General features: G+C 43.6%; 1 protein-coding gene and 1 long non-coding RNA gene across 8 annotated transcripts in view; one reads left to right on the plus strand and one right to left on the minus strand.

Moving 5' to 3' along the window:
• The window catches only part of LOC309523514, a 293,380-nt gene that overhangs the window by 211,349 nt on the left and 54,954 nt on the right, over positions 1 to 27,077 (plus strand). The window lies entirely within an intron of this gene.
• The window catches only part of SEPTIN6 (septin 6), a gene marked incomplete at its 3' end in the record, with an annotated part of 51,502 nt that overhangs the window by 3,379 nt on the left and 21,046 nt on the right, over positions 1 to 27,077 (minus strand). The window contains exons 3-11 of one of the 7 annotated variants that reach the window (XM_082207282.1): positions 19,733 to 19,928; positions 18,728 to 18,914; positions 18,197 to 18,358; positions 13,855 to 13,951; positions 11,810 to 11,978; positions 10,102 to 10,234; positions 8,078 to 8,268; positions 6,962 to 7,007; positions 6 to 2,500 (exon numbers count right to left, since the gene is read on the minus strand). In XM_082207282.1, the coding sequence (XP_082063408.1) occupies positions 7,004 to 7,007; positions 8,078 to 8,268; positions 10,102 to 10,234; positions 11,810 to 11,978; positions 13,855 to 13,951; positions 18,197 to 18,358; positions 18,728 to 18,914; positions 19,733 to 19,928 (1,139 nt within the window). Of the gene's footprint in view, positions 1 to 5; positions 2,501 to 4,945; positions 5,104 to 6,961; positions 7,008 to 8,073; positions 8,269 to 10,101; positions 10,235 to 11,809; positions 11,979 to 13,854; positions 13,952 to 18,196; positions 18,359 to 18,727; positions 18,915 to 19,732; positions 19,929 to 27,077 lie in introns of those variants that run through there. The other 6 variants (XM_082207281.1, XM_082207277.1, XM_082207278.1 and 3 more) reach the window with 6 other exon arrangements.

Here is a 27,077-nt window from a genome sequence, read left to right on the forward strand (position 1 = left end):
TAATTTAGCAGGCCCTTTAGCATGCCCTTCTCTTTTTTCCTCTTCCTCTTTACACATTCACCAACAGCAAACCCTGAAATAGCATGCTGAAGAAATGGCACAGGCTCCTCCACCATTCAGAAGACATCTCATGTGAATCATGACATTCACATGTACAGCTGATCACAGGTGCTCTTTATGGGGCTTTTCTTAACCCCCCAGAAAAAGGGTATTGGCATAAGGGCTATCTGCACAACTGGCTCCAATTTGCATGGAACACTCTCCTCCATTGGTGCAATGGAGGAGCTCTGGCGCCACCCAATCACCACATTAGTTCAGAGCTGGCCCCTGGCAAATGCATGAATTGGGTCTCAAGTCCCACAGTAAGGCAGGGCATGGGGTCTGGCAACACACTTGACTAATATGGGGGCAGCCAACCTTGTGCCTTCCAGATGCTTTGGACCGTAACCCCCCATCAGCTCCAGCCAGCACAGCCAATGATCAGGGATGATGGAAGCTGGAGTCAAAAACATTTGGAAGGTACTACATCCAAAGGACTTTTGTTAAGAACATAGGGGGTCACCTGCTGGATTCAGACATTTACAAATAGGGCCTTTGCAACATCTTGACAACAGGACAAGGTCCAGCTGAGGTGTAATGAGTTAAATAAGCATAGTGTGGCATAACAAGGGCCTTGATCCATGCATACAAAGGCAAGGACGACCAAGGTTCACATTGGCAGACTTTGGGGGAGAGCCAAGACTAGCAGGTCAAAACTTGGATGATCACAGGATGCAAAGGCCCCTGGTTTGATGGACAATGCTGCCTTTAAACAGAAGGCATTTTCTGACAGGTGCAGGATATTGTCCCTTCCCTCTTCTTCAGACTCCAGTTCCCACAATTCCCCAAGCTGCCTTGGGCATGGCTTCTATTACTTTGGCTTTCTCACCTTTGGAAAGAAGCACACTCAGGATGGTTCAAGGCAGTTTTCTGACATGATCAGCCAAGAAAAACAGTAAGACACATTCCAGCAGGTCTGTTTACAAACATTTGTGCAGAATGTGGAGTTTCAGGGCTCATGTTTGGGGAAGCTTGGGGAAAGCCTTGCTTCAGAGATTTTAAGCTAATTTCTAATTTCAGTGGAACCAAGGACAGTATACTTTGCAGGGGAGATGCTGGAATCCCTTCACACAATTGTGGGGTTGCAGTAATTCTACAGTACTGGTGCTACTTCTTGGACCCAGCAAAGTCAGAGGCATTCCTTCAATCCCAGCATAGGCTCAAATGGATCTGTAATGAGAAAAAAGAACTACCAAAAGGGACAGTAGTCCTATGTTGGAGTTTTTCATCTCTTGCAGCAAAAAAAGTTGCCCTGTGTATTGACATCACACTGCTATGAATTTTCCTGCCTTGCACTGCTGGCAGATAAGGGTACAACAGGGTGACGTTAGGGGGAAACCATACAGGCTCCATAGTAGAGAACAGGCTTTTATTGCAAAAGGTCCCAGGTTCAGCTCCTAGTATATCTAGCTTGGAAGGTGATTAGCACAGCCTTTCTCTGACTCAGACTTACTAGCCTGAGCAAATAAGGAAGGGTACAACCTGGTACTGAAAAGACACTGAGATTCAGCACCATGTGTACCCTCCCTGTAGACAGGATTCCAAATACTGGGGTTGAGAAAGGAGCCACAATCAGAAAGGCCCTACCCTTTAGCTAACCTTTGATGGTGGGGCCCAAAGAAGGGCTTTAGAAGATAATCTTAATAGTCAGGTGGGTTCAAGTGGGAGTAGGTAGTCCTTGTGGTCCCTACCTTGCAAATTCTCTTTTCATTGGGATGTGAAAACTGTGGTCCACCAGAAGTTGTTGAACTGCAACTCCCATCATTCCTAACCATTGGCCATTATGGCTGGGCTGATGGGAATGGGAGTCCAGCAACATCTGGAGGCTGACCAGGTTCTCCATCCCTGCCCTACATGACTATGAGCACAAGCGAGTTAGAGGACAGTTGTGCACAGGGAATCCACCACTGCTGTATTACTGAGCCTGGAACAGCCTTGCATTTAAGCACTAGCCTGCTAGCCACAGGTGATAAGAAACTGCAATCAGATGAGTGGATGGCCTGGCAAAGAAAGGTAGAATACTTTTTCCTCAGCACAGAGGCCAAGCCAGCTGCCAGAGGATGGAAGCTAGCCTCCAACATGCTAGTAAAAATGTGTTTTTAATAGGCTAGTACCTTTGGGGTGGGGGCTTATCAGCACGGTTGGTTTCCTAAAAATTCCACAGCGTCTTCAAACTCTATAGTGTTACTTTACATGGTATACAAACACACACCATTATACAGTCAAAAATAAAATAAAAATAAATCAGATACTGATTAATGTAGAATATGCATCTAGATTAACACATTGGTGGAAGCATCATGAGAAGACCATGGCTGAAGGGAAGCGTATTAAATAAGTGAAGGTCCAATTCCAGCCCCATGTACTCAAGGGAAATTACTCAGTACACAGCCATGGGTTACTGTAAAAGAAGGGCAAAAGAACAAAACAAAAACAAAAAAAGTATTAACCAGAATTATTGTACGAAAGAAGTTTATTCTTTTTAAAAAAAGTTTTCCATAAAAAATATAGACTGTAACAAAGCAACACAAAGATAGACATTACATTTAAGGGGACCTGAAGATTTCAGTGCAAAGATTTCACTTCTAAATAAGTACTTTGTAATCCAAGACTAATACTCTGATTCTAAGTGTACATGTTTGTCTAGAAATCCAATTAAGGATAATGGGGTCGTGCATGCAAGTTTCCAGGAGAAGGGGAGTCTACACAGAAACACTGTAATCAGATTATAGCTTCTTTTAGCTGTTTGTCTCAGGGATAGGCAACTTTTGCATCCTGAGGTGGGAGGGGGGCGGTTTGTTCCTAAATGAGAAAGCTAAGGGACACAAGTGTATTTTACTGCTAAAGGGCCTCACCCTCCCTCACAAGTAGTCTGATTCCATTGCTGAAACTGATACTGATGCCATCAAATAGAAACAGGTGCTCAGGCAGCTGGGGTTGCTGCAAATCCAAAACAGAGATGAAATGCTGTCATGAAAGCTTCCTGACTTGGGCATTTAAGGAAGACCAGCGGCGTAGCGTGAGTTGCCAGCACCCGGGGCAAGGCAAGTAATTTGCGCCCCCCCTAACCCCTAACCTGCCGATCTGAGGTGAGTTGCTGCTGGCGCTGCCGCCCAAACCACGCCGCTTGCCCGGAGGAGGAGGGGGGCAGAGAGGCGAGGAAAATGCAACATGGCCCAGCAGCTGCAGCAGCACCGGCGGAGGCGGGGCTGTGAGGAGGGGCTGCCTGGCGCGTCCTCCGCGGCGAGCGCTGAGAGCCGCTGCCTGCCGGGCGCCTTCAGCCCGGGCGCGCGCACAGCTCGCCGGTTCCACGAGACATGCGGCTCCGCTACAGCCTGCGCCCGAGGCTCTTCGGCGACTCCGGAGGCAGCGAGCGCGCCCCCCCCCATGTTGCGCCCGGTGCGGCCGGCACCCCTGGCACCCCCCACGCTACGCCACTGAGGAAGACAACCTGCTCTTTTTGGTGTTGAAGGTGACATATATGAAGTCACATCTACACTATCAACTTACATCAGTTGCATACCACCTAATCCAAAATGGCTTTCCCCTCCAAATACCTCTATTCCATATAGAACTATGGTTTCCAGGATTTTTATTTTTTTTTGGGGGGGGGAGGAGAATGAATATTAAGCCAGACCATAATTTTTCTCAGTATTCTTATGCTATATTTTCCTGCTTCATTAGCTCATTTTATATTTCTTTAAACTAGGCAAATTTTAGTATTTCACAATTATCTGAACCCTTTGAACTCTCACTTTAAAAATGTAACTCTGCCCACCAAATCGTAGTGAAATACATGTAAAAGACTGAAGGCTCTGAAAAAACAAATCAGATTTCCTTTTCCCAAAGGGTGAAACTTCTAAACAAAACCTTCCAGTATAAAAATAAAGCTTTCAATAAATTTTAGTAAGAATGAAGGATATTTAAAAAATAATAATGAATATATGGTTCTTTTCAACTTTTGGGAAGGAAAAATACTATTTTCCAGACTAATCATAAAGCATGAGAAGAAGTCACATTTCTAAAATATAGTCGATGTTTAAGGCGAAATACTACAAGGCGAAATACTTAAATTTAATCAGATTTAAGGGGATAGTCCTGCAATACCAGATTTGAAGCAAGCTTTATTGAAATGAAAGGGTTGCCAGTGAACAGGTTTAGGATATGGTCTGACTTCGTATAAAGGGCCTCCCACGTCCCTAGAAAGAAAGCTGTGGGAATTCTGTTCAGATAAAATAATTCTATCCAAACCATGCTTACTAAAAAGCTGAGTTCCACTGAATTCAGCAGGACTTCTTAGTAAACATGTTATAGGATCAGTCTAGTTACCTGGCCTAGGTCTCGATGTGAACAACAGGCCCAAGGACAGAACCTTAAAGCACCCTGCGGGTCACATTTTTCTAGGATGATGATGAACTCTTTGGGTTCCATCAGACAACCCATTTAAAGTCATATGATACTGATTAAAATGTATAGTGCAGATGGGGACTCACATCCCTGAGGCTTTTTTTTCATCAGGCCTTTGTGACAATTTCTGCAACTGTCAAAATGCAGCTAAAAAGGTGAGGTGTGGGAGAAGGAATCTTTTGCACACAACTTTTTTTTTTTTTTTTTTGCCTTTCTTAGAGAGTGTGCAACAGGGCTCAGGCATTGCAGAACAAGTAGTAAGTGAACATGCTGCCCTATCATGCAGAAGCACGCATCAATGCATTAATGAGATGCCGAAAAAGAAAGTCTTAGGACATCGGTCCTGCAAGCTTCTGACTAAGACAGAAAAGTACTCAGAGCCTTTCTTATCAGCTCCACAGAAGTGACTGCCAAAGAGTTCTTCACCAAAACAGCCTCTTTTTTGTGTTTAGGAAAAAAGCAAAACAAAAGCAAAATGGGGTTTGTGTGCAGTGGGGAGGAGATGGGTAGGTGGGTACAGAAATGCACTGCATGTTAATTCAAAATGCGGGGTGGTCGTTTCTGGAGCAAAAGAATAGGATCTACAGGAAACCTGAACTGAAAATGAAAAAAAAGAAAAAGGATTAATGTTTATCTGGATTAAAAGGAAGTTAATAAAATATATATGGTTGTAACAGGGGTGGGCAACATACCGTACTTTGGCCACAATGGAAACAAATGAGACATAGAGGTCGTTTGCATGGATATTACATGCAATTTGCTCATTATTACATCAGCATGGTGAATTTCAATGATTGCTATATAAATTGTGATACTTCTGTTCTGAAACTGAACATGAATAATCTAAACAAGATTGTTTGTATGTTAAATAATTGTCTTTGGAAATAAAGGAACAGCTTCAATAACAGGCAGAGATCAACAGAAAAGAATGAATTTGAGTCAGTATTTAACTGCCTGGTTCCTGAGCCATTGAGCTCATAAAAATTGACATCACATTGTCAAATGGACTAGATATTTAAAACTGATGTTTAAATCTGGGATTCCAAATATGCAAGCAAAAGAACACCAAAGAATCTGGGTGCCTACATTTATGTAGCCTGTGACTGTGCACTGCCCACCCCGGTCCCTCATTTACAGAAGGGAGGGGAAAAACACACACATTAATATGGTTTTTAATTTTACTTAAACATGCTTGAAGACACAGTAGCATGAATGCAGCCTTTGAGTTCTCAGCTGATTGCAGCGGGGTTGTTCACTTAGATGCAAATTGTTTATGCTCTGGCAAAAATGAGGAAGCCACGCAAGGCTTTACAGGCCAAATCAATACTGGAAAGTGTTTTGTGAATCGTTGAACAGGATTTTTGGCTATTGCACTTGGCAAGGACAAATGCTCCCATTCAGAAAGGGCATGTTTGCAAATTGTCTTAGGAACAAAAGAAAGAAAGAAGAAGGCCTATTTGAGCCACTGACCAGCACGCCACAGTCTTGCATATGGCGGCCTGCCAAAAACAATCCAGAGTTAACAAGAACACACAATGTTTACTCCTGCTACTCTCCAGTCCCTAGATATGTTCTCAGGCCCCATATAAAACACTCCTATTGTTTGAGCTTATTTTTTCAAGTCTTGAAGACCAAACCATTGTTTTCCCATCTCACCACTTGCGTCCCTCCCTTTTGTTCTGTATGCTTATTGTTCAGGAGAAAGCACATTTAACCCAGAATAATTCCCATTCAAATTACATACCAGGCCAGACAGGGGAAACAAAACAAACAGCGGCATGAAGGCAGCTTGGATTCAAACAAGATGCCATACTGAACACAGGCACTGTTAAGAGTGCATGCTTCCTTGCTAGCAGATTGGCTGGCAGGAGGATAAATTATTGTGGGACCCTAATGTTGACCTCTACCCAGCAACTAGTTGTGTTTTTCTAACGGGGTCACAACTCTGAAGCAGAGCAAGAGGGAAAAGGCAGGAAATGCTGGTTCCATGGATTGTTATATGGGCAATAGGCTTATTAATCCTTTCCTATGTGAAAAAGAGACATGTTGAAATCCCCACTGTCACCACACCACTGCACCTTAGGCTATGAAGAAGTCAAGTAAAGACAAAAAAAAAACGTGTAAGTAACAGGAGTACATATAAGAAATTAAAGGATAGGTTTTGTGGCTGGTTCATGCTGGACAGGAGGGGATTAAAAAGCCCTTTGCTTCTTGGAAAAAAGTGGCAGAGGCACATTATTATTATTATTATTATTATTATTATTATTATTATTATTTGTATATTGCCCTTCATCAGAAGATCTGAGGGCAGTTCACATGACTGGAGAGTGTGTATGTGCTGGGATTGCTGGATCGACTAGAGGCCAAACTGCTGGTTCAGAATACATTGTGTCTGTTTGCACAAAGTGCCCATTCGGATCCCACTGCAATGGCTATTTCATTTAGTCAAGCTTACCAGCACAACGTGCCCTCATGCACCATGCAGCAAACGGCAGGGTTAACTGTAAAAATAGCATACAAATGGCAACTAAGGAAGATGAAGGCAACTGAGTGCACCAAAAACGAAAATGAAAGTGGGGTGGTAGTGATCAGATCTTGATTTTACACCCTGTATTTTTTTAAAAGAAAAAAAAAACCTGACATAAAAGCAACTTGCAGGGCTTGTTCATGATCTACATGTGTAAACTGCTCCAAATTTAAAATATGACAACTCGAACAATGTTCAAATTAGGGGGAGGAATGATCCCTCTTAACTTCTGGCACCATTTAGAAGACTAAGAGGATAGATTTTGCCAGGCAAGGTTGGAGACTCTGTGGCCCTCCACATGTTGCTGGACTCTTAACTTCCATCAGCCCTGGTCAGCATGGCCAGTGGTAAAGGAATGATATGTACTGCAATCCATCAACATCTGGAGGGCCACAGGTTCCCCTCCACTTTTTTAAAGGCTCCCTACCTTTGTCCCTGTAATTCAAGCACTGGAATGGAGCAACGTACCTAAGCCTAAAGTTCTGAAGTTGAAGGCTAGATGATGAAGTGTTGCTCTATCCCTCCACGTCTGTGATGAAAGCCCTATATGCCTGCCATTGGTGATGACGAGCGGCAACCAGTTCAATTTGATACAAAAGTGAAAATAAAGGATATGCCAAAAAGGTTAGGATCCCTGCCAATGGGGTGAGCTGATTAAGGTGCAGACACTGCTGCCCCGTGGAATAATTAAAATGTGGCCTCTGTACAGCGGTCAGCATATAAAAAAACAACTTGTTGTCAGGCGATTCCTGCCTGCTAGCACAGGCCTAGACGTGCTATAGGAATAGGTTTTCCTGATAGGCCTTTCATTTGTCTAGCTTTTGCCAGCATGAAATCAAGGTGGGCCAAAGACTTGTGGGGCAGGGGAAACACTTTTAGCGACAACTGTTTGAGGTAGAACATTGTAGTCTCCCACCATACTGTCCCAAGCCCTTGCCTGTACTCAGGCCAGGCTCTGATCAAAGGGCTTACAAAAGCCAAGGCAAGGGCGGTGGTGGGAGAAAATGATGAGGCAAAATGCCACCCAACTGAAAGCCAACTTACTTCTTCCTCTCCTTGTCCCTTTTCAGAGTTTGCGAGCCTCCTGCCTGCTGAGCCTGAGACTGGAGTAATTCAGCCGCCGTCTTCCTCTGCTTAAATGCGTTGACTTCGTCATCCAGGGATTTCTTCTTGTCCTCCACTTTCTTCTTTTCGTCCTGGTGCAGCTTCTTCAGGCGGTCAAATTTCTCATGCAACTGGAATGGAAGCCCAGGGTAAAAATATGCATGAGTGCAAAAACAGGGCGCTGGGGGATAGATGCTTGGCATAAGAGATTTCAAAGCTATGCTGCAGGGAGCCTTCAGGCTCCTCATAAACCTACTATAGGGATCCTCAAAAAGGAAATTGTTCCTAAAAGACAGCTTGCCCACCGCTATTGCTTTCCCTACAGAATGCAAAGCCACAATGGAGTGCTGAGGGTGTTTCTAGGATATACTCTGCACAAGGCAACCACAAGACCTAGTAAATCTGCAACCAGTGCTATTCATGAAGAGACTGTACACCCAAGAATATGCTCCCAAAGCCAATGCACTGCTTGCAGGAGTTTGGAGAAGCAAGTCAATGCCTATGTTCACACATTGCAGTAAGCCATAAGCTGGTACGTGGGATCTTTTGGGCCTGGTGGATGATATCATTATCTGGCCCCACCCCTGCAGGCCAACTTAGGCAGGTGGGTGAGAGGACAAACCAATCAGCTGACAGGTGCATTGTCCTGCCCACCTGTCAAAGTCCCTTTTGCTATGCTAAATGGCTGTTGGGTGCTTGGGAACCACAGAAGAAGGGACTTTGCCAACCCTACGCTCAACAAAGCACCAAGCAGAGGGCTGGCACAGCTGCTTTCTGCAGGGATTGGCTTCATGGTTGAGTTCTCCATGGAGAACTCAGTCATGCAGCCAATCCAGCAGTGTGAACGACTATACTGTGATACGCTGTGCAACTGAGACTCTGTTGGGCAGCCAATCCATACATGTTCCAACCTGCTCCATAACTGATGTCACATACGATATTAGGTGGGTTATTTGGGAGAAGTGGTTTTGTGGACCAAGCTGTGACCCATAGTGGGCCAAATTTGGCCCACAAGGCAGAGATTCCCCACTTCTGTCACAACCATGGCTTGCTTACTATGCACAAGTGAAGTCATGCCTGCTTTGCTGCTCTCAGCTCATACCGAGAGGAAACAATTCACAAACCCTAACTTAGTTACATCTGAACTAGGAATCATGGTTTGTCTCATCCCCAGCCAACCACAATCTGTAGCTGAGGATTGTTCTTAGATTACAGACTGTGATTTCTTGGGAGCAAAAGCACGTACCACATGATCACAAGTTCAAACAAAATGCTATGCCAGAGACCAGGGTATGTTTCATTCCAGTACAAGCCAGGAAAAGCAAAGCAGGTAGACAATGAGAAAAGGGTTTTGTAGCAAAATCGAGAGGAAAATCAGGAGAAGATGCATGTAGTATTATAAGAATGTGAGAGGGTGAGCAAATAGCCCTGCTTTCTAAATCAGAATTTATTCAACCCATTGAATACCTATTTCTTCCTATTGCTGCCACTGATATAGTGTTTATTTTTTCCTTTGCTTACTCTCTGCCCCTCTCCCCTACACAAACTAAATTAGACATAACTGAAGACACAACATATTTATAGTGGGGGTGGTCTTCCAGGGATCTGCTGCTAGATCCTTGCCTGGGAGACTCCCAAAACACTGGTTACATGGATAAATTTTCAGTTGTTAACTTTAAAATACACAAGCTTGCCATGGTGTGGAAGTGAACCAACAAATGTGAGATGATAAAATAGTGCTAGTTTTATTACACCAATAAAAAAAAATTATGTGATTGATATAGAATACATTTTATATTAATTTTGTTTGATTTGTATATTTTATAATAAAAAGAAAAATTTAGCACTAGTTAGCCTTGATTAATCTGCAGAAATAAACCTCCCTGGTTATAGTTAACCTGAACAACACACACAGTTTAAGCCAAAAATCAGAGAACACAGTCAATAAAAGTTATCACGTTAACCTCTTTTTCAGCCTCTTTCAATTCCGCTTCTTTCTCCTTAACTCTCTGCACGAACATTTGCCGCATTTCCTCCTCCTTTTTCTGCAGCTCTCCCAGGAACTCATTCCTTTTGGCCTCGTAAGTTTCTTGTAAACTAAGGTGACAGGATGGAGGATGAGGAGATAAAAGAAACATTTCAGAGAGATACAGAACAGGAAAAGCAAAAGGATCAATTTTTGTTTCCCACTCACGCAACCAGAAACCTACTAATGCCGTGAGAGTTTACAAATATGCATTGCAGTGATAATGCTGAACTGTGTGAAACAGGACCTCAAATCTCAAAACGCCATGTCTTAGGTTTTTGTTAAAATTAAATGCTGCACGTTTCTAGACTTCAAGGTTGAAAAGGGGGAACTTTAAAAACCTTTGGTAAACTGAGGCTGGTAAGTTTCTTCTCACTGCAACAAACCTCCTTGTGACAAGAATGAAATAATCTTTCAATAATCAAGTTCCCTCTGAGGGAATCTAAAATTCTGTGTTCAGAAAGGAAGATTGAGTAACTCTCTTGCCTATTTGCTGTGCACAATTTATTATCCTTCAATTGTTTGCAGCTTCAAATTATTTTAAGGTGTTTTTAAGATCGAGACAGCATAGATGGAAGAGATTTTAAGGACGTGGAGAGATCAGAAACCATGAAAGGAATGGCACATGACACTGAAGCTTTTTTCTACACACTGTCCATATATGTTTCCAAACACTTCACTAAAGCCATGAGGACTAGAAACTAAATTTTCAAAAACATGACACAAGATTCTTTGAATGTCAAAATTTGTTGCAGGACATGTGTTCCAGACACACACTACTAGACCCAAAATTTAGTGTTCCTCACTGTGTTCCATGGCCAATTAACAAAGCGTTGGCACTGTTCATTTAATATTTTCTAAGTGGACAAGTGTTCCTTTCAAGTCATGTCTCACCAATGCCTAGTAATAATATTCTGGTGAAATACAGGCGTCCCCCCACTTATGCGGGGGTTACGTTCCCAGATGCTGTGCGTATATGTGAAATAGCGTAAAGTGGGGAGGTCGCTGTTGAGAGAGGCTGGGAAGTGGCTCTCTCAGCAAATCCCATCCATCACACCCACCTTCCCTGGGTGGCGATGCGCTCTTGCACATGCATGTGTGTGACCTGCCTCCAGTGACCGGAAGATTGAGCTAGAGGTCAGTGAGTCCAATGGGCCATTGGCTGGGTGGCTCCCGGTGCCCAGTGCCACTGCAGGGCCTCTCGGCACTCTCCCTGTTAAGTCTTGGAAGCTGCTGGAGATAGTTTGTTTTTAATTATTTCTCTGCCGTCCCCCACCCAAGAAATAACGTTGCTGCTTGCTTTTGGGGCAGCAGCGATCGGAGGGCAGAGGGTCTCTCAGCTCCTGCCCAATGAATAAAACTGATAAAAGAGAACAAGCAAAGGGATGGGCAGGTTGGGTAGAGAGTGATGGCTCTGCAGGCCAAGGAAGAAGAAAGTCAAGGAGGATGAATGAGTGGGGGCAATGAGACACTCTGAGCAGCCATGCAAGCTGTCCCCCCCTCCCCACACTCTCCTGCTCTGTCCTGCTCTTTTCACACTGTTTTGAAACCATTTTCTGGTTCAAGTTATTTATTTATTTCGTCGCTGTGCATAAACACGGTCGCACATGAGTGGAATGGCCGTAAGTGGGGGGATGCCTGTATACCTGAATGGCTTGCTGTCTGGATCAGTGTCCTTAAATCCCATTTCCTCCAGTTTACATCGCCGGTACAACTCGTAATGGCGCGTGTGTGTCTGTTCACGGAGATCCTCCATGTTGACACGGATCAACATCTCTCTTAGCTTCACAAAGTCACAATGCGCTTCATTTTCCACTGTTCATGGTAAAAAGAGGAAGGGCCACTTGAATGCAGGCGGCTCTAAGTATGTGTTACACAGAGTCCTCCATAGTTAAGGAAACAAGAAGTTTGAACCTTCCCTTGAGGGAAAAAAGAACTGGGACAATGAAGCCTATACAGTGCTCAAAAAAAACAAAAACAAAACAAAAACCCAAGCCAGGAACTTGGAGAAAACATGGAAAGGTGGTAAAAGTTGGATAGAGGAACAGGGAGGAAATGGTATATAATGGCCGTAATATTTCAAAACATTCTTAGACATAAACAGATTATTACTCCAGACAAGTCTACCCACCCACAGTAAACCCCAGAAAAGTTTTCTCTCTCAGTTCAGCTCTTACTGGCACTTATTTTCAGCAGTATTCACTATGGGTGTTCTCCAGAACATCACCTACATTAGCAATACCCTGTAAGACAGCTAGATGGATTTAGCTTAAGGTAAGTACAACTAAAACCTTGGCAATGACTAGGCGGCTGCTAGTACGTCATCAGAAAATGAGAAGGGGGAGCACGTATGTATTGATAATTTATATGTGCAAATTTAGAAAGAATTGTCATAATTAAAATAGAAATACATTTCACAGCAACCTAGTGACCTGTGTCTGCTAACTACTGGTGAGCAACTTCAAGGTCTCTCCTGCTCATCTTTCTTATAGCTATTTATCTTTAAACTGAGGGCTGCAAAGCAGCTCCCACTGCTACCTAGCAACGGCTCCCAAATATTTGGGAAACCAAGGATGAACCAGAACCACGTCAGGAGAGGATTTCATCTTGGCTAAGACTGGTGCAGCAGTCGCTCTGCTCTATTATTCATCCAAATGTAAAAAGAGAATTCTGGCTTCCCAGTTTTGTACTGTGCTTGGCCAGCATGCTGCCACCCAATCACAGGGGTTAATGGTGTGGAAATGCTATATATAGGTCCTTGTAGTTTACTAGATGTTGCAGCTCTGGCCTGGAGTAATTTCTCATCCTTGCCAGATGTCTAGGACCTGGCTGTGGTAGCCATGCTTAGGGAAATCATTGTTAGTTAGGGAATGGCATACTCTAACATGCTAGGCCCGGCCCCATATTTCCAGGGTTAGCCGCAGAAATAAAGGTTGAAGTGACATGCTACAACACTTTATTCCCATCTGATACTGAACTGGTTTTCCACACCATCTTCCAATGCAAAGAATAAACCATTTTCACCACAGGGTTGCCATGGGGATGAAGCAATGCTATTTTGTTCCCACACAGAATTGTGGGCCAGTGGGTGCTTTCATTTTTTTATGGGAAAGTACAACTGGCTGCCAGTCATCTATTCATATAGGCATTTACGCAGTACACATAAAAACACTTCGATCGTTTCCATTTGCGTATTTCGAACCTTTTCCTATCTCTGTGGAGTGAGGCTTAGATAACATATAAGGGGATAAGGCCTGTATGTAGCATTGTGGGGAATTACCCACCAGAGGTTCAAGAAACATTGCATCGCTTTTGTGAGGCCGGAATCCAGAAGTGAGGCCCAGGAAAAAAAATAAGCATCCACTTGATCAGGATTTTCCCATTTATTCCATACTTGAGTACTGAGGTGCAGCGAACAAGCAATCTGGGAACCTAGCAAGAAAATGGCTGGACTACAAAGGGCTCTGGGGTTTTCTATATTCATTTTAAAACAAACAGAATTTTACTGGCAGGAGGGGCTACCTGTCTGCCTCGTGAACATCATCTCACCAACTACAATTCTGGCTGGACCTGTTTTTTTTCCCAGATGTCTCTAATTCCTGCTACTTTTACTTAGGTTCATTGTTCTGCACACATCAATAGCAACTCTGGTCTGGGTAAAAACGTCACCACAGCCAGAGCCATCACTTACCCTGCACCGTCCCCCAGGGATACTGCCGGGCCTTCATCATTTTGTTCCCTATCTTGATTTCTTCTGTGCTGCCAATCACGGCAAAAGGTAAATGGGCCTAAAACGGAAGCAATTCAAACAATGATCATAAGGAACACGGCATACCTTTTAATTTCTTTTTTATTTTCTTTTAGAACTTGTAAAGGGGGTTTCATTGCTTTTAGAGTTTGTTGAAACGATTTTGTTGGGATTTCCCCACCCCACCCCTGAACTGGATGGTGGTTGTTTTAAATCTTGTACTCCTTGCAGGTAAATGTGTTAAATAACAAGGGTGGTATTCAAAGCTAGCCCTACTCAGAGAAGACCCACTGAAGTTAGTGGGCATGACTAGCTTAGGTTCGTTAATTTCAGTGAGCTTGCTCTGAGTAGGACTTGGATGAATACCACCCCCTTATCTACAGCCGTTTTCCAGAATGCTCAAAGCGTTTGACAATAAACCTGAAAAGGCAAAGAGAGCACACTAGGATCCTGTTGTGATCCTTCCCAGTCTTTCTCATGAAGGATTTGGATAATTACTAAACCGCACACAACCCAAAATGTTTTATGGTTTGTTATTTATATGGTGCTATTAGCCAGGAGGGTACTTTTTACAAAGCACAGTAGCATTAGGTCCCTTCCCCCAAGGAGCTTACAATCTAAAATTCTCTACGGCAGGACCAACAGAAGGAAGGAAGTGGGCAGCAGGGGAAGAATGTGTGATTGATTCTGTTACAAGTGCTTAGGCACAGTTACCACAGATTATGAGAGGAGGGGTTCTGCCTAAAGCATAGTGGAAAACAGGAGTTTTTAGATTAACCCTTGTTCTTTCATTTAAAGTACAGACACATGATCATTTTATACTCTGACGCCATCAATGGGACAGAAAGGCAAGAAAAATTCATAGGAAGCTGCTTTATACTGAGTCAGTTACTAGTTGGGTCCATCTAGTTCAGCATTGCCTGCACTGACTGGCAGCATCTCTCCAGATGCTTTAGACCTGAGCTCCAGCTCTTCATCCAGTAGGACTGGATTTATAGCTCTGGCTAGTGCTGCTTCTTAGGGACGCAGGTGGCGCTGTGGGTTAAACCACAGAGCCTAGGACTTGCAGATCAGAAGGTCAGCGGTTCGAATCCCCGTGACGGGGTGAGCTCCCGCTGCTCGGTCCCTGCTCCTGCCAACCTAGCAGTTCGAAAGCACATCAAAGTGCAAGTAGATAAATAGGTACCACTCCGGCGGGAAGGTAAACGGCATTTCCGTGCGCTGCTCTGGTTAATCAGAAGTGGTCTAGTCATGCTGGCCACATGACCCGGAAGCTGTACGCCAGCTCCCTCGGCCGATAAAGCGAGATGAGTGCCGCAACCTCAGAGTTGTCCACGACTAGACCTAATGGTCAGGGGTCCCTTTGCCTTTTTAGTGCTGCTTCTTACTGGGGCAGGTGCCTCTCTCCCAGAAAAACCTGACAGGTGAAAAGCAGCATTGCACCTTATGCACTCAAATTCCTGACCTGTCAAATACTAGAAATCCTGCCATGCGTCTTCTCCAGCTGCAGGTTTTGATACAGCAAGTCTGGCAACGTCAGCCCAGACACACTCAGGAACAACGGACCTTTCCATGTATGGCAAGATTTACATTAAACAAAAACAACCCTGAATGTGTTAGAATCATAGAATCATAGAGTTGGAAGAGACCACAAGGGCCATCGAGTCCAACCCCCTGCCAAGCAGGAAACACCATCAGAGCACTCCTGACATATGGTTGTCAAGCCTCTGCTTAAAGACCTCCAAAGTAGGAGACTCCACCACACTCCTTGGCAGCAAATTCCACTGTCAAACAGCTCTTACTGTCAGGAAGTTCTTCCTAATGTTTAGGTGGAATCTTCTTTCTTGTAGTTTGGATCCATTGCTCCGTGTCCGCTTCTCTGGAGCAGCAGAAAACAACCTTTCTCCCTCCTCTATGTGACATCCTTTTATCTATTTGAACATGGCTATCATATCACCCCTTAACCTCCTCTTCTCCAGGCTAAACATGCCCAGCTCCCTTAGCCGTTCCTCATAAGGCATCGTTATAGACGACCTTTTCGTTCTTTCATTTCAAAATCATCCTTACACACAAGCGGATCACGCGATAGATATTTATACACAAGCAGATCACAATTCTAGGTTTGGAAAAGAAAAAAGCGCCAAGCACAGGAACAGCATGGCTCCCCAGCCACGAGAAACACACGCCTCCACCCTACAGGAAATGAATGGGAAATGCTATTACTTGCAGCACCGCACAGCAAGAGCCAGGGATGGCTGCCAGAAAAAGAAACACATTTTGAAAAGCAGCAGGGGTGGGAGGGGATATAAGGTTGTGTTAGTGACTGAAAAAGTGATCCCTTGAGAAAATATCTACAAGGCTGGGTTTTGTGCATAGCTCCACACTTGCTGAATGCAACTGTGACAATAATACTACAGCTACACATAGCTATTATAATAAAAAATTGTTTCTATGCTATTTTGGTGAGACTCAGCATAATGCATGTGGGCAGGGCTGCAGAGCACTTAATACTTTTCTCATTCATCCCCTCAACCTACTCCCTGTATATCAATTTATAAAATGGGAATTCTGTGCACAGAATAAAGGTAAAGGGACCCCTGACCATTAGGTTCAGTCGTGGCTGACTCTGGGGTTGCGGCGCTCATCTCGCTTTATCGGCCGAGGGAGCCGGCGTACAGCTTCCGGGTCATGTGGCCAGCATGACTAAGCCGCTTCTGGCGAACCAGAGCAGTGCACGGAAACACTGTTTACCTTCCTGCCAGAGTGGTACCTATTTATCTACTTGCACTTTGATGTGCTTTTGAACTGCTAGGTGGGCAGGAGCAGGGACTGAGCAACGGGAGCTCACCCCGTCACGGGGATTCAAACCGCCAACCTTCTGATCGGCAAGTCCTAGGCTCTGTGGTTTAACCCACAGCGCCACCTGCGTCCCTTGTGCAGAGAATAGGAGGGTGCTAAATTGGGCAGCTCAGGTGGGGTAAGAGCAACTCCGCCCCCACCCGCAAGAGTTGTGTTCAGGCCCCTCCCTTCCAACTGGTATGCAGATGAGAGATGCAATCTCAAGTCTCCTAAAATCAGTGGTAGCAGAGAGAGACATGCAGGCACCAGCTCTCACCCACTCCAGCAGTAAATTGGGGGGGGCTGCCCTTTGCCAACCAAAAGCATTGTGAGGGGAGAGTGAATTGGGCTAATTTGAAGAACTAAATTCAGGAGAGAATGTGTCAGCTTCTAACTGACACACTAATTCCAAAAGAATGTGAATTTTCACAGGTCCCTGACTTGTAATTCTTATTTCAGTCATGCATATCCAAGTCATCAATGTGCTACTCATCGTGTTTCGTGGTTGATGTGTCAGGCCACAGTTCAAACACTCCTCTCACCAGATCAGGGTTTTCCAAACTTGGGTTTCTAGCTTTTTTTTGGACTACAATTCCCATCATCCGTGACCACTGGTCCTACTAGCTAGAGATGGTGGGAGTTGTAGTCCAAAAACAGCTGGAGACCCAAGTTTGGGGAAAGCCTGCACTAGGGTTATACTTATGTGTGGACTACATGCTATCTATGGAATAGGATATACAGAACTCTAGTGTTGTCAGGGTGGTTTTGGTTTTTTGTGTAAGAAGGTAGCAAGCTGCTAGTCCCTATGGCTTAAAGGGTGCCAAAGTGGTTTTGGATAAGCTTAACCATGAACAAGGAGAACTTCTTCCATGCAGTACCTTAGCGAAAAACCCTGATGTGCTCTCAGCTTCAGGGCAAGTTCTTTTTAGCTAATGTATCTTGTGGACTTTGCTGGACTCCCTGCACTTCATTCCACCAGGGTTCATCTGACTGAGGCAATAGCCATGTTCGCACATGCCCCAAATCCTGGTTTAATATGCCAGGGTATGTACTTAAATTTTGGGCTAAATGTTGCATGAGAATACAGCTGGTGCCTATGAAAGTAAAGCCAACAAATCTCTCACACTGCAGTCAAGAAAAATATTCTGCCCACCAGGTTATTTCAGCTGCTGAAAGATTTGTTTTTCACTATCACATCACTCTTGGCTGAGACAATATGGGTGCACTTTCATAAAATGCACCCCACACTCTATACGTAAAAATAACAACGGCAGCATTTATATTGTGCTTTTTGAACATTCGAAATGCTTAGTGTACATCATCAAGGAAATCATAACAACAGCCCTATAAAATGGCAGGCTGGTATTTTTACCCCTGTTTTGCAAACGTAAGAGACAGAAGGAAATTTGCCCAGAATATACTATAGCATCTGGCATTATTGCCTTACATTCATAGTCCCGTTTATCTCTGCCACGGACTCGTCATCTGTAGGGAACTGATAGATCTGCACCCCGTTGCTGACAAGCTCACTTGTGATCTTAATCTTGAATTTCGTCAGCTCGCTTTTGGAAATGGCATCGGATTTGGCGATAATAGGAATGATATTTACCTGTGGAGAAACCAAGAAACAAAAAGGGGGAGGGGAGGGCTTTGAATGTTTAAAGTTGCCCTAAGTTTCTCATTGAACATATGAAACGACCTTGCACTGAACAACCTTACACTTAGCCCATTAATGTCCACTCTGAAAATAAGTAGCTATGGTCTCAGGTAGGGAGACGATATTTGCATTACCTGCTGCCTGATCTTTCTTAACTGGTGATGGCAGGGACCTGGGACCTTAGGCATGCAGAGCACCTGGTCTGCCACTGAGCTTTGGCCCATCCCCAAAGTATAGGAAACAACGTGGTAGACGCAAAATAGAAGGAAGCAATTTGTAGTTGAGCTGAGACGAGAATAACGACCAATGACATTTCCCCACCTTGCTATCGAGCTTCTTCATTGTTACCAAATCCAGGGATTTCAAAGAGTGGCCCGTGGGGGCAATGAAGTACAAGCAGGCATGGATGCGGGAGTCATGGTAGTTATGTAGCACCCGCTTGATCTTCAGTTCCTCTTGCAGGTAAGATTCGAACTGGGCATCAATGAATTCCACAATAGATTTATAGCTTTATAAGAAAGAAAGAGGGAGAAAACATGGAACATGTTGTAAAAAGTGAAACCGTCCAATGCTTCAAGCATTAAAGAAGCAAAAGTTTCTTCCTAATTTATGTAACCACACAAAGCCTTTCATGAAAAGCAATGTCTTCCCCTCAAAGCCATCCTTGAGTCAACCAGGGTCATTCCGATGAGCAAACACATCTCCACAGAGTCAATTCAGACAATACAATGGAGGTCAACTTGCAAAGTAAAGTAAAGCAAAGCAAAGTGAAACAAAACAAAACAAAACAAAACTATCATGCTCATAACACTACTATTACTACTACAGGGTGAGTCTTTTAAAGGAGACCCCATGGAACATGTGTACTCTGTATCCAGGGGGCTCTTTTAAAGGACTCACCCTGTAACAGTGGTCTGCTCCATCTGAGCAATGTAGAACCACAAAAAAACCCTAATGGAAGAAGATCGCAACTGTGTATTTTGCAAGCTGGGAAAAGTTGGTGACTTTGGGGCAGTTCATAGACATGAAGTTGTATCATACAAACGGACAGACTGGTTCATTTAGCCCAGCGTTCACTAACCTGGCGCTCATTCTGGTTGGGGCTGATGGGAGCTGTAGTCCCAAAACATCTGGAGAGAACCAGGTCGGTGAAGCCTGATCTAGCCAACTTGTCTGATATAACACAGATTCCTAGATCTTTCCCCCAGTTGGCTACTAACCTATATTCAGAGCTGACAATCATTGACTGTTAGACAGGCAATAAAGTGGGGGTGGGGTGGGAGGACGACCTGATTTCCATTTAATCAAGAACAAACTTTTGCTTACCTGTCCTCTTTGTTAATCTGATCTCCAAAGCCCACTGTGCTAACAATGGTCAATTTCAGATGGACATTGCTTTCCTGGAGATCGTAAGTACTGGATTTCAGCTGAACTCCTGGCTGCGAATGAGAGGCTGGCTCACCTTCAAACTTGGTATTGAAAAGGGTATCCATCAACGTTGATTTCCCAAGCCCTGTTTCTCCTTTGGGGAAGGGGAGAGGGAAGCAACATGTTTTACAAGACATTAAAAATACACAGTGCCTCATTTTGGGCCTGTAGTTAGTTAAGAAAGTTGAACATTAAACAACAGAGTCAGAACAGTGCTGATGAAAATTGTTTATTTTTGTCTTAAGTATTTAGAACCCTACTTTCCCATTGTCTGTATTCAAAGCAAATAACAAATAACAATTAAAAATCATCATCAAACAAATCGAAGACCCATAAAATCCACTGGAAAGCAGCAGAAAACATAAATCCTCAAACTGCTCAAACAGTGAAGCACACACAGAGAGCTTTTCAAAAGAATTCAGACTAGGCAGTAGGAGATAATAGAATAGTTTGCTCAGGGTTGTTTCTAAAAATACAAAGATAAAAATAAAGTACCATAAAAATACAGTATACATTAATTTTAAAAGATTCTGGAAAGAATGAATGTTTTTATCATGTTAGTCCTGCACATTTCAGCTCAGGTGAGCCTTCTTTAGAGTCATAAATCACTAGTTGTTTTATCTACGGCTCAAAGACCACCCATCCTACAGGCAGAATATCTCCGCCTGGAAGGACAAGAATATTTTCACAGCCCAGTTAAAACACATAAGAAAAAGGGCCAACTATCTCTAAGAAAGAAGTAACATGACACCCATTTATATAATGTGTGATATTCGCCCACCAACTGCTCATCTGTCTTTTTAGACAGGCATCATTCTCTGAACTGAGGTAAATTATCCTCAACATGTAATTGTTTAACACTGCCTACACATGTGAAATATCTTCTTCTTCTTTTTTAACATTATGCCTTCATTTACGACGATTTCATCAAACGGGATGTTTTATAGCTCGTCTCACATCGATATAACTTGTTTAGTATTTCTCTTGATATTCAAAATTAATTAAAACATTAGTAATAAAAGTGGGCGCACAAACCCCACAGTCTGTCAAGACTGGCCCGTTCGGGCAGGGGTACCTTTACCTTTAATAAAAGGGAAAGAGGGCCAACTGGTCAGAATTGGAGCAGTAGAACAATCCAATTGAAAAGCTGATAAATTAAAGCTGATACTTCAAGTGTATGGTGGTTTAAAAAATATAAGTCTTGCTGTATATTTTATCTAGCTGCGGTTCCATTTCAGGTGTTGTTGGTTTTTTTTTAAAAAAAAGCATTTGGATTTTGCAAAGGTGTATCTAAGCATCATTTGTAGCAGCAGTCTAAATGTGTGTATAAAGCTCTCCATCAAAATCTAGCAACATCAACCAAGTGCAATGTTACAACTCACTGCTGATCTGTCTCCAGCCTTTCTTTCCTTTTAGTAGTACATTAATGCACTGACACACATTTCCTGCATCACAGACTAGGAAAGCATTTGCCCTTAGGGGATGGGGGAAGGCAGGGAAACCTAAGCCATTACAAGAGAAAATGCCTTTTAGTCCATTAAAAAAAAATCCATCCACTTTTAGCAGGCAGGTCTTTTTTTTTTTTTTTAAGGAGAGCGAATTCCCAGATTCCCAGCTTTCATTTTAAAAAAACCAATACGTTTTTAGCATTTGTATAACCTGAGATAACAGGCAAAGCGTTCAGACCCTGTTCTACTCATTTGCTTGTGTGTGATAAACCAGCCCACTCCCTTCTTTCAGTGATTTATTTTGCTTGCTCCTTGGTAAAATTATTGCAGATACCCATGGTTGTGCTCCTCTTTAGTTTTGGGTTACCGCTGCAGTGTGAGTACTGCCTTGAAATCACTACCTTGGAGCCAAATGTCATGTTGCCGTGGTAACCTAGATAGTATCAGGTAGGGCAAGATGGGGAACTGTTTTTCAGTCAAAGGCCACATTCCCTCAAAAGGGGGGGGGCGGAATCTGTTGAGGGCTGTATGCTGGGGGTGGTGTGGCTGAAGAATGGTGAACCTAGCTCACTATTACTTCAGGTAGTTGAGGACGATTCTCAGGACATTATCAAAACTATAAAACCTGCATTGTTTTGGTACCACTTTTGACGGCCATGGCTTCATACAACACATTCTGAGAATTATACCTTCAATAAGGGGCACTGATGATGGGGGTGGTGTGGCTGAAGGCCTTGGAGCCAGAACCAAAAGTAAACAGGACATCCACTTTTCTCACTTTCTGCCACCCTACTTTCTCTCTTGACACTTCCTTCCACCCGTTTTCCCAGAAACTAGGCTGCAGGGACTCATGTAGACCTGAGGCTGTAGGTTTCCACCACTGATGCAAGTCACAAGTGAGTCCACTGAGCTACTCCAAAGGAGGTATGGTCCTGGTGAGGGAAGCAGCAGTGTGTCCTGTGCAAGGCCCATACAATATGGCGCTTCCATAGATTGCCATGGCAGCATGATCACATGTATGAACTGGGGCAAAGTTCTTTACCACACAAGAGCCACCCCACTGAAAAGTGGAGCTCATCCTGACATAATTACCAGCGCTCACCACATGATGGCACATTCAGTTCACCATGGTGAACCTGGCTCACCATTACCTCCGATAGTTGAGGATGATTCTCAGGACATTATCAGAACTATAAAACTTGCATTGTTTTTGTACTACTTTTGACGGCCATGGCTTCACACAACACATTCTGAGAATTATACCTTCAGTAAGGGGCACTGTTAATAGATCCCTACAGTCTAGCTTGCTGGCAGTTCCTAGGGCAAAGCAAGTGAGCATCCAACCAAAATTTTCCTCTCTTACCACCTAAAGCAAGAGTGTGGAGCCAATGGGCACTACCTATGGGCCCTCCCAATTTAGGCCTGCCATAAAAGACTTGGCTGTCCCACCCCTAGCTCATCTTTGTCGCCAGCATCCAGTATTCTGAGGTATACTGCATGCTCCCAGGTTTGAGACAACGTGGCTGTAAAGACAGCATTTGCGAGTAGTATCTGTATGAAGTGCAATGGAAGATGTCTACCATCTTTCTCTGTGAACATGGATAGGAAAGCTTTCTGCCCAAATGCTAGGTATTTCCCAGTCAGCAGTAACAATTCTGGGCGAGACAGGACATTGACCCAGCAATTTAAGTGGCTTTCCTGCTCCCTTTCTGAGCTAAGCATTTCCCCCCTGTAAAAGCACCTTGCATTAAAGGACCAGAGACTGCCAATTATTGTCCATTTGGAGGCATAATTATCTAACTACAACCAAGGCTGAAGCCGTCTCCAAGTAGTAATGGCAGAAAAGGAGAAGGGTGCCGCCACGGCATTTAAAATGCTCTGGGTCAAGGAAACCTTTGCAGACCTGCCCCCCCCAAGCCCCATATCAAAATATGTTTACTTTCAGAGGTAAATATTTCATGGCCCACAGCACATGATCAGTCCAGACCAAAGTACCACCATTTGATGAGGAGCAACATGGGAGGTACTTTCTGGAATGGAAGACTAGACGTAATTTCTATAACACACGCAGGGCCTCCAGATACAAATCCAGACTTGCAAATAACCAGCTTGACCACTGACCCAGCACTGGTACTGTGTAAGTGGCTAAGAGACTGGACCCAGTTCAAACATCACCTCTTCAGTTCATATATTCAGTTGAAAGCCATCCAATGAACGGTAATCAAGCATTGCACATGGATGTGTAAACCAGCTCCAGGAAGCTGTTCTTCCTAATGTCTGTGAAAATGCTAGCTGTAGTTTCCACCCCACACCAATGAGCACTCTGTGTGTGGTAAAAGGCACTATCCTTTTCGTGACTGCATATGCTTTGGGGCTAAAGCCCTGGGTTAACCCCATATTGGGCCTCTTAACAGTGCTGGGAACACAACAGCAGCATAGATGGCATGGATGCCTGCCATCAGTCTCAAGAGATACACCATGTGCCTGACTATGCCAATCCTAAATTAGAATCTCTTTCTGCCTCTTAAAGAAAAGCATCAGCTGGCTCAGACATCCTTTCCCACCAACTATAGTGAACCTTGTCTCTTTGGGCCAGATTTAATTCAGAGATATATCTAGCTATAAATAAGTATTTTTATTGTTTAAGAGAACACCCCACGCTGTGCTAAAAAAAACACCCCTGTCATCACTAAAGGCCATTAAAAACACGGTTTTAATTAAAACTGGCATCATGTGAGTTGGGGACACACACACATAAACAGCAAACATTTAAACTACAAGAAATGAAGCAAATCACGATTCCTATGCACTGCTTAGAATTGCTAATGATTGTGCCCTATAGAAAAGCCTCAAATAAATAAATCTTTAAAACATTTCAGGGAAACAGTTAAATGGACATTCCATAAAGAGCCTGAAGTTATGATCACAGCACTAAGAACTGAAGCACTACAAGTGGGTGACATCTGTGCAAACATGGAAAGAGACAATATCCCACCATCCAGTGTGACACTTGGACTAGATCAGTCTTCTCAACCTGGTGCTCTTTGGGATGTTTTGGACCACAGTTCCCATCAGCTTCAGAACCATATGGCTGGGCTGGCTACGCTGAAAGGAGATGTGGTCCAAAATATCCTAAAGGGCACCAGGTTGGAGAAAGTTGATGGTTTGTTTTTCTTGGCCCCAGACTGGAACCGTAATATGTGGGGTCGGATTTGACTACACCCCTGTGCAGTTTTCATGCTGAAATTCCTCTCCCCAAAACTAACCACACTTAAATGGTGCCACCTGCAGCGAATGATACCTGCAGGGCAAAGAGCAGCAGGAAAATGGCACAGAAGGCAGGAGAAAGCTGCCAATACCTTGTGTCTTCCTGCACACTATTCTCATGAAACTAAAGCGCCTTGTATTTTCAGTATTCTTAAATGCTTAGCCCTGGAGCATACAGTGGCTAAAAAGCTCCCCTTTTCCACTGTTAGGGTGACTCTAGGACACTGTACACAGGGACCCCACTTCAGAAATAGTAACGAGTCTTCGACCCCCTGCTACCCCAGACACTACTGGGAGCTTCTTTGTCCTTGGTGCAACTAAAGCAGTGAGGCACAATCTGAGCTAATTTGTCTGCAAAGAGCTTCATTAAATGCCATTTTAAGACTGAAATAGACTGCAGTCTGGGACTTCCGGGGTGGCGCCATCAGTAATGGCGGATTCCCTCTGATCCGGAGGGACCAGCTCCATGGAAAACGGGTCTTTCCCACTAGGGCGAAGCGGGGACCCTTTTACAAATCACAGGCGGATGAAGCCTGTGACCATGGGACTCGGCGGGCACCTTTAGCGCCCCCCAACCCGTAAAGGAACCCATTTACGGGCTCCGGAGCGAAGAGGGGGAAGTGGCGCGGCGCTGAGAGTCAACTGCTTCTTCCGTGGAGCGAAGCCGCACAGCCGTTGCCAGAGAGCACTGCTTTTTTCCTGGGACAATTTGGCTTTTAAAACAATTACCCGTGAGTACTTTAATTTTGGACAATTGGACTTTGAATAATGACCTGCAAGTAGAAAGGAAAATTGGACTAAGAAATTCATCTCAATTTGGCACTGAAACGGGAAGGTCTAAACAGGAAGTCAGCCTTCCATTTCTTGTAGATAGATTAAAGCAAAGATATGGTAAACTAGAGTTCAGAAAATCGCTTGTAAAGGATTAACTTTCATCATTTAAAATTGTTGAACCCCCTTCGGAAGCAGGAGAAGAGGGTTTTTTTTCCTGGACTGTTTAAACCTGCAGAAAGAGTGTAAAGCAAAGTAATTTTCCACCGTCTTGATCCTGGGAGCGGGTGTCAGGACTGACGTTCTTTGGGAAGCTCATTGACCAGAGACAAACGTCTTTGACAGATAGTTAAAAGAAGAGAAACATAGTGATTCCATTGTTCTCCTCTGCATTTTAAAGGAACAAATATTGACAAAATATCTGAAAAAGGAAACTTTGTTGTTAGATCTGCCTCTAAAAGAAAGGAACAAAGAGAAGTTCTTCCCCTAGAGGGAGCCTGAAACTGTTATTAAATCTGAATCGGGGAGCTCTACAGCTGCAACAGATTACTATCGTGGGAATAGACTTCTGACCTTGCAGAACAATGTATTCAGAAGCTCTGATGAGTGCTTTCTGCAAAACAAGTGCCCTACTGGAACAGCTACATGAGAAGACGGACTTGATGACTGCTGCGATCGGAAATTTCGGACAGAGCCCACCCAGGAATCAAATCAGGAATGTGCTCTGACAGATCAGATGAGGGAAGAGGATGTAGTTGAACCTCGGGCGCCAGAGATGGAGGGAGCTGTGGCCCAGCAGAAACATGAGTACTTGGAGCTGACAAATGAACTTGGAAAAAGCCAGATTTGGAAAGATAAAGTTTGGTTTGGTTTGGAAATGGGGGGTTGGATAGACCCCCCTATGCAGAGATGTTTGGACTTTTCAAGTCTGGCAATGGGCCGTGAGATGTTTGGGGTTGTGGGGGCTCTTAATTCTGGAGAGACTTTGAAACATGTTTTTAAATACCACATGGAGTTTAGTGTGGAGCATGGAAAAGGGATTGATTTGTCGAGAAGGGTCAAAAATACTGTCAAGTTGGAGTTCCCACGAGTGAAAGGAGCAGGAGACAAACTAAAGTACAGGTATAAATATGAAGAAGAGCCGCGGAAGGGACATGGAAGAGACTTAAGGGCCTCGGACATAAGATTACCAGGTTAATGCGCTAGATTGATGAGATAGAAAGGACTGACAAAACCCGGGACCAGGAGGAAGAGACGCTGGATGAAGATTGGAAGGGGGGGAAAATTATTAGGATTGCCCTATAAAATTGATGAATGTTAGAAAAATGTTGGAATGAAATTATTTGGCTTTAGCAAAAATGTTAAAAGAATTATGTAAGAACATCTTATGGCTATGAGAAATTGGTATAAATAAGATCTAAGTTTTAAGTTTTAGGGTCTTTTATAGTAAGATAAGGTTAAAATAGATTAAGGTAATGTAATGACAGAATATTATGAAAAATGGAAAGGATTTGCTGTGACTATTAACAATTAGGATACCAAAAAAGGGAGGAGTGAGGAGGTCAAAGAAAGAAGGTAATGACAGATAAAGATTTGAGAATATTGGATTTGTTTTTAAATTTTTGTGGCTTATTTTTGCCTTTTGATTGTGTTGTGTTGCGTGCTTTGTTTTTATTTTTTATTTTTATTTTTATCAATTTGTATTGTTTGATTGTGGATTGTTTCTCTTTTATTTTTTCTTTTCTTTCTCTTTTCTG

Source organism: Podarcis vaucheri (genome assembly GCF_965113315.1).
Source record: "Podarcis vaucheri genome assembly, chromosome: Z".
In the NCBI taxonomy this organism is placed as follows: Eukaryota; Metazoa; Chordata; class Lepidosauria; order Squamata; family Lacertidae; genus Podarcis; species Podarcis vaucheri.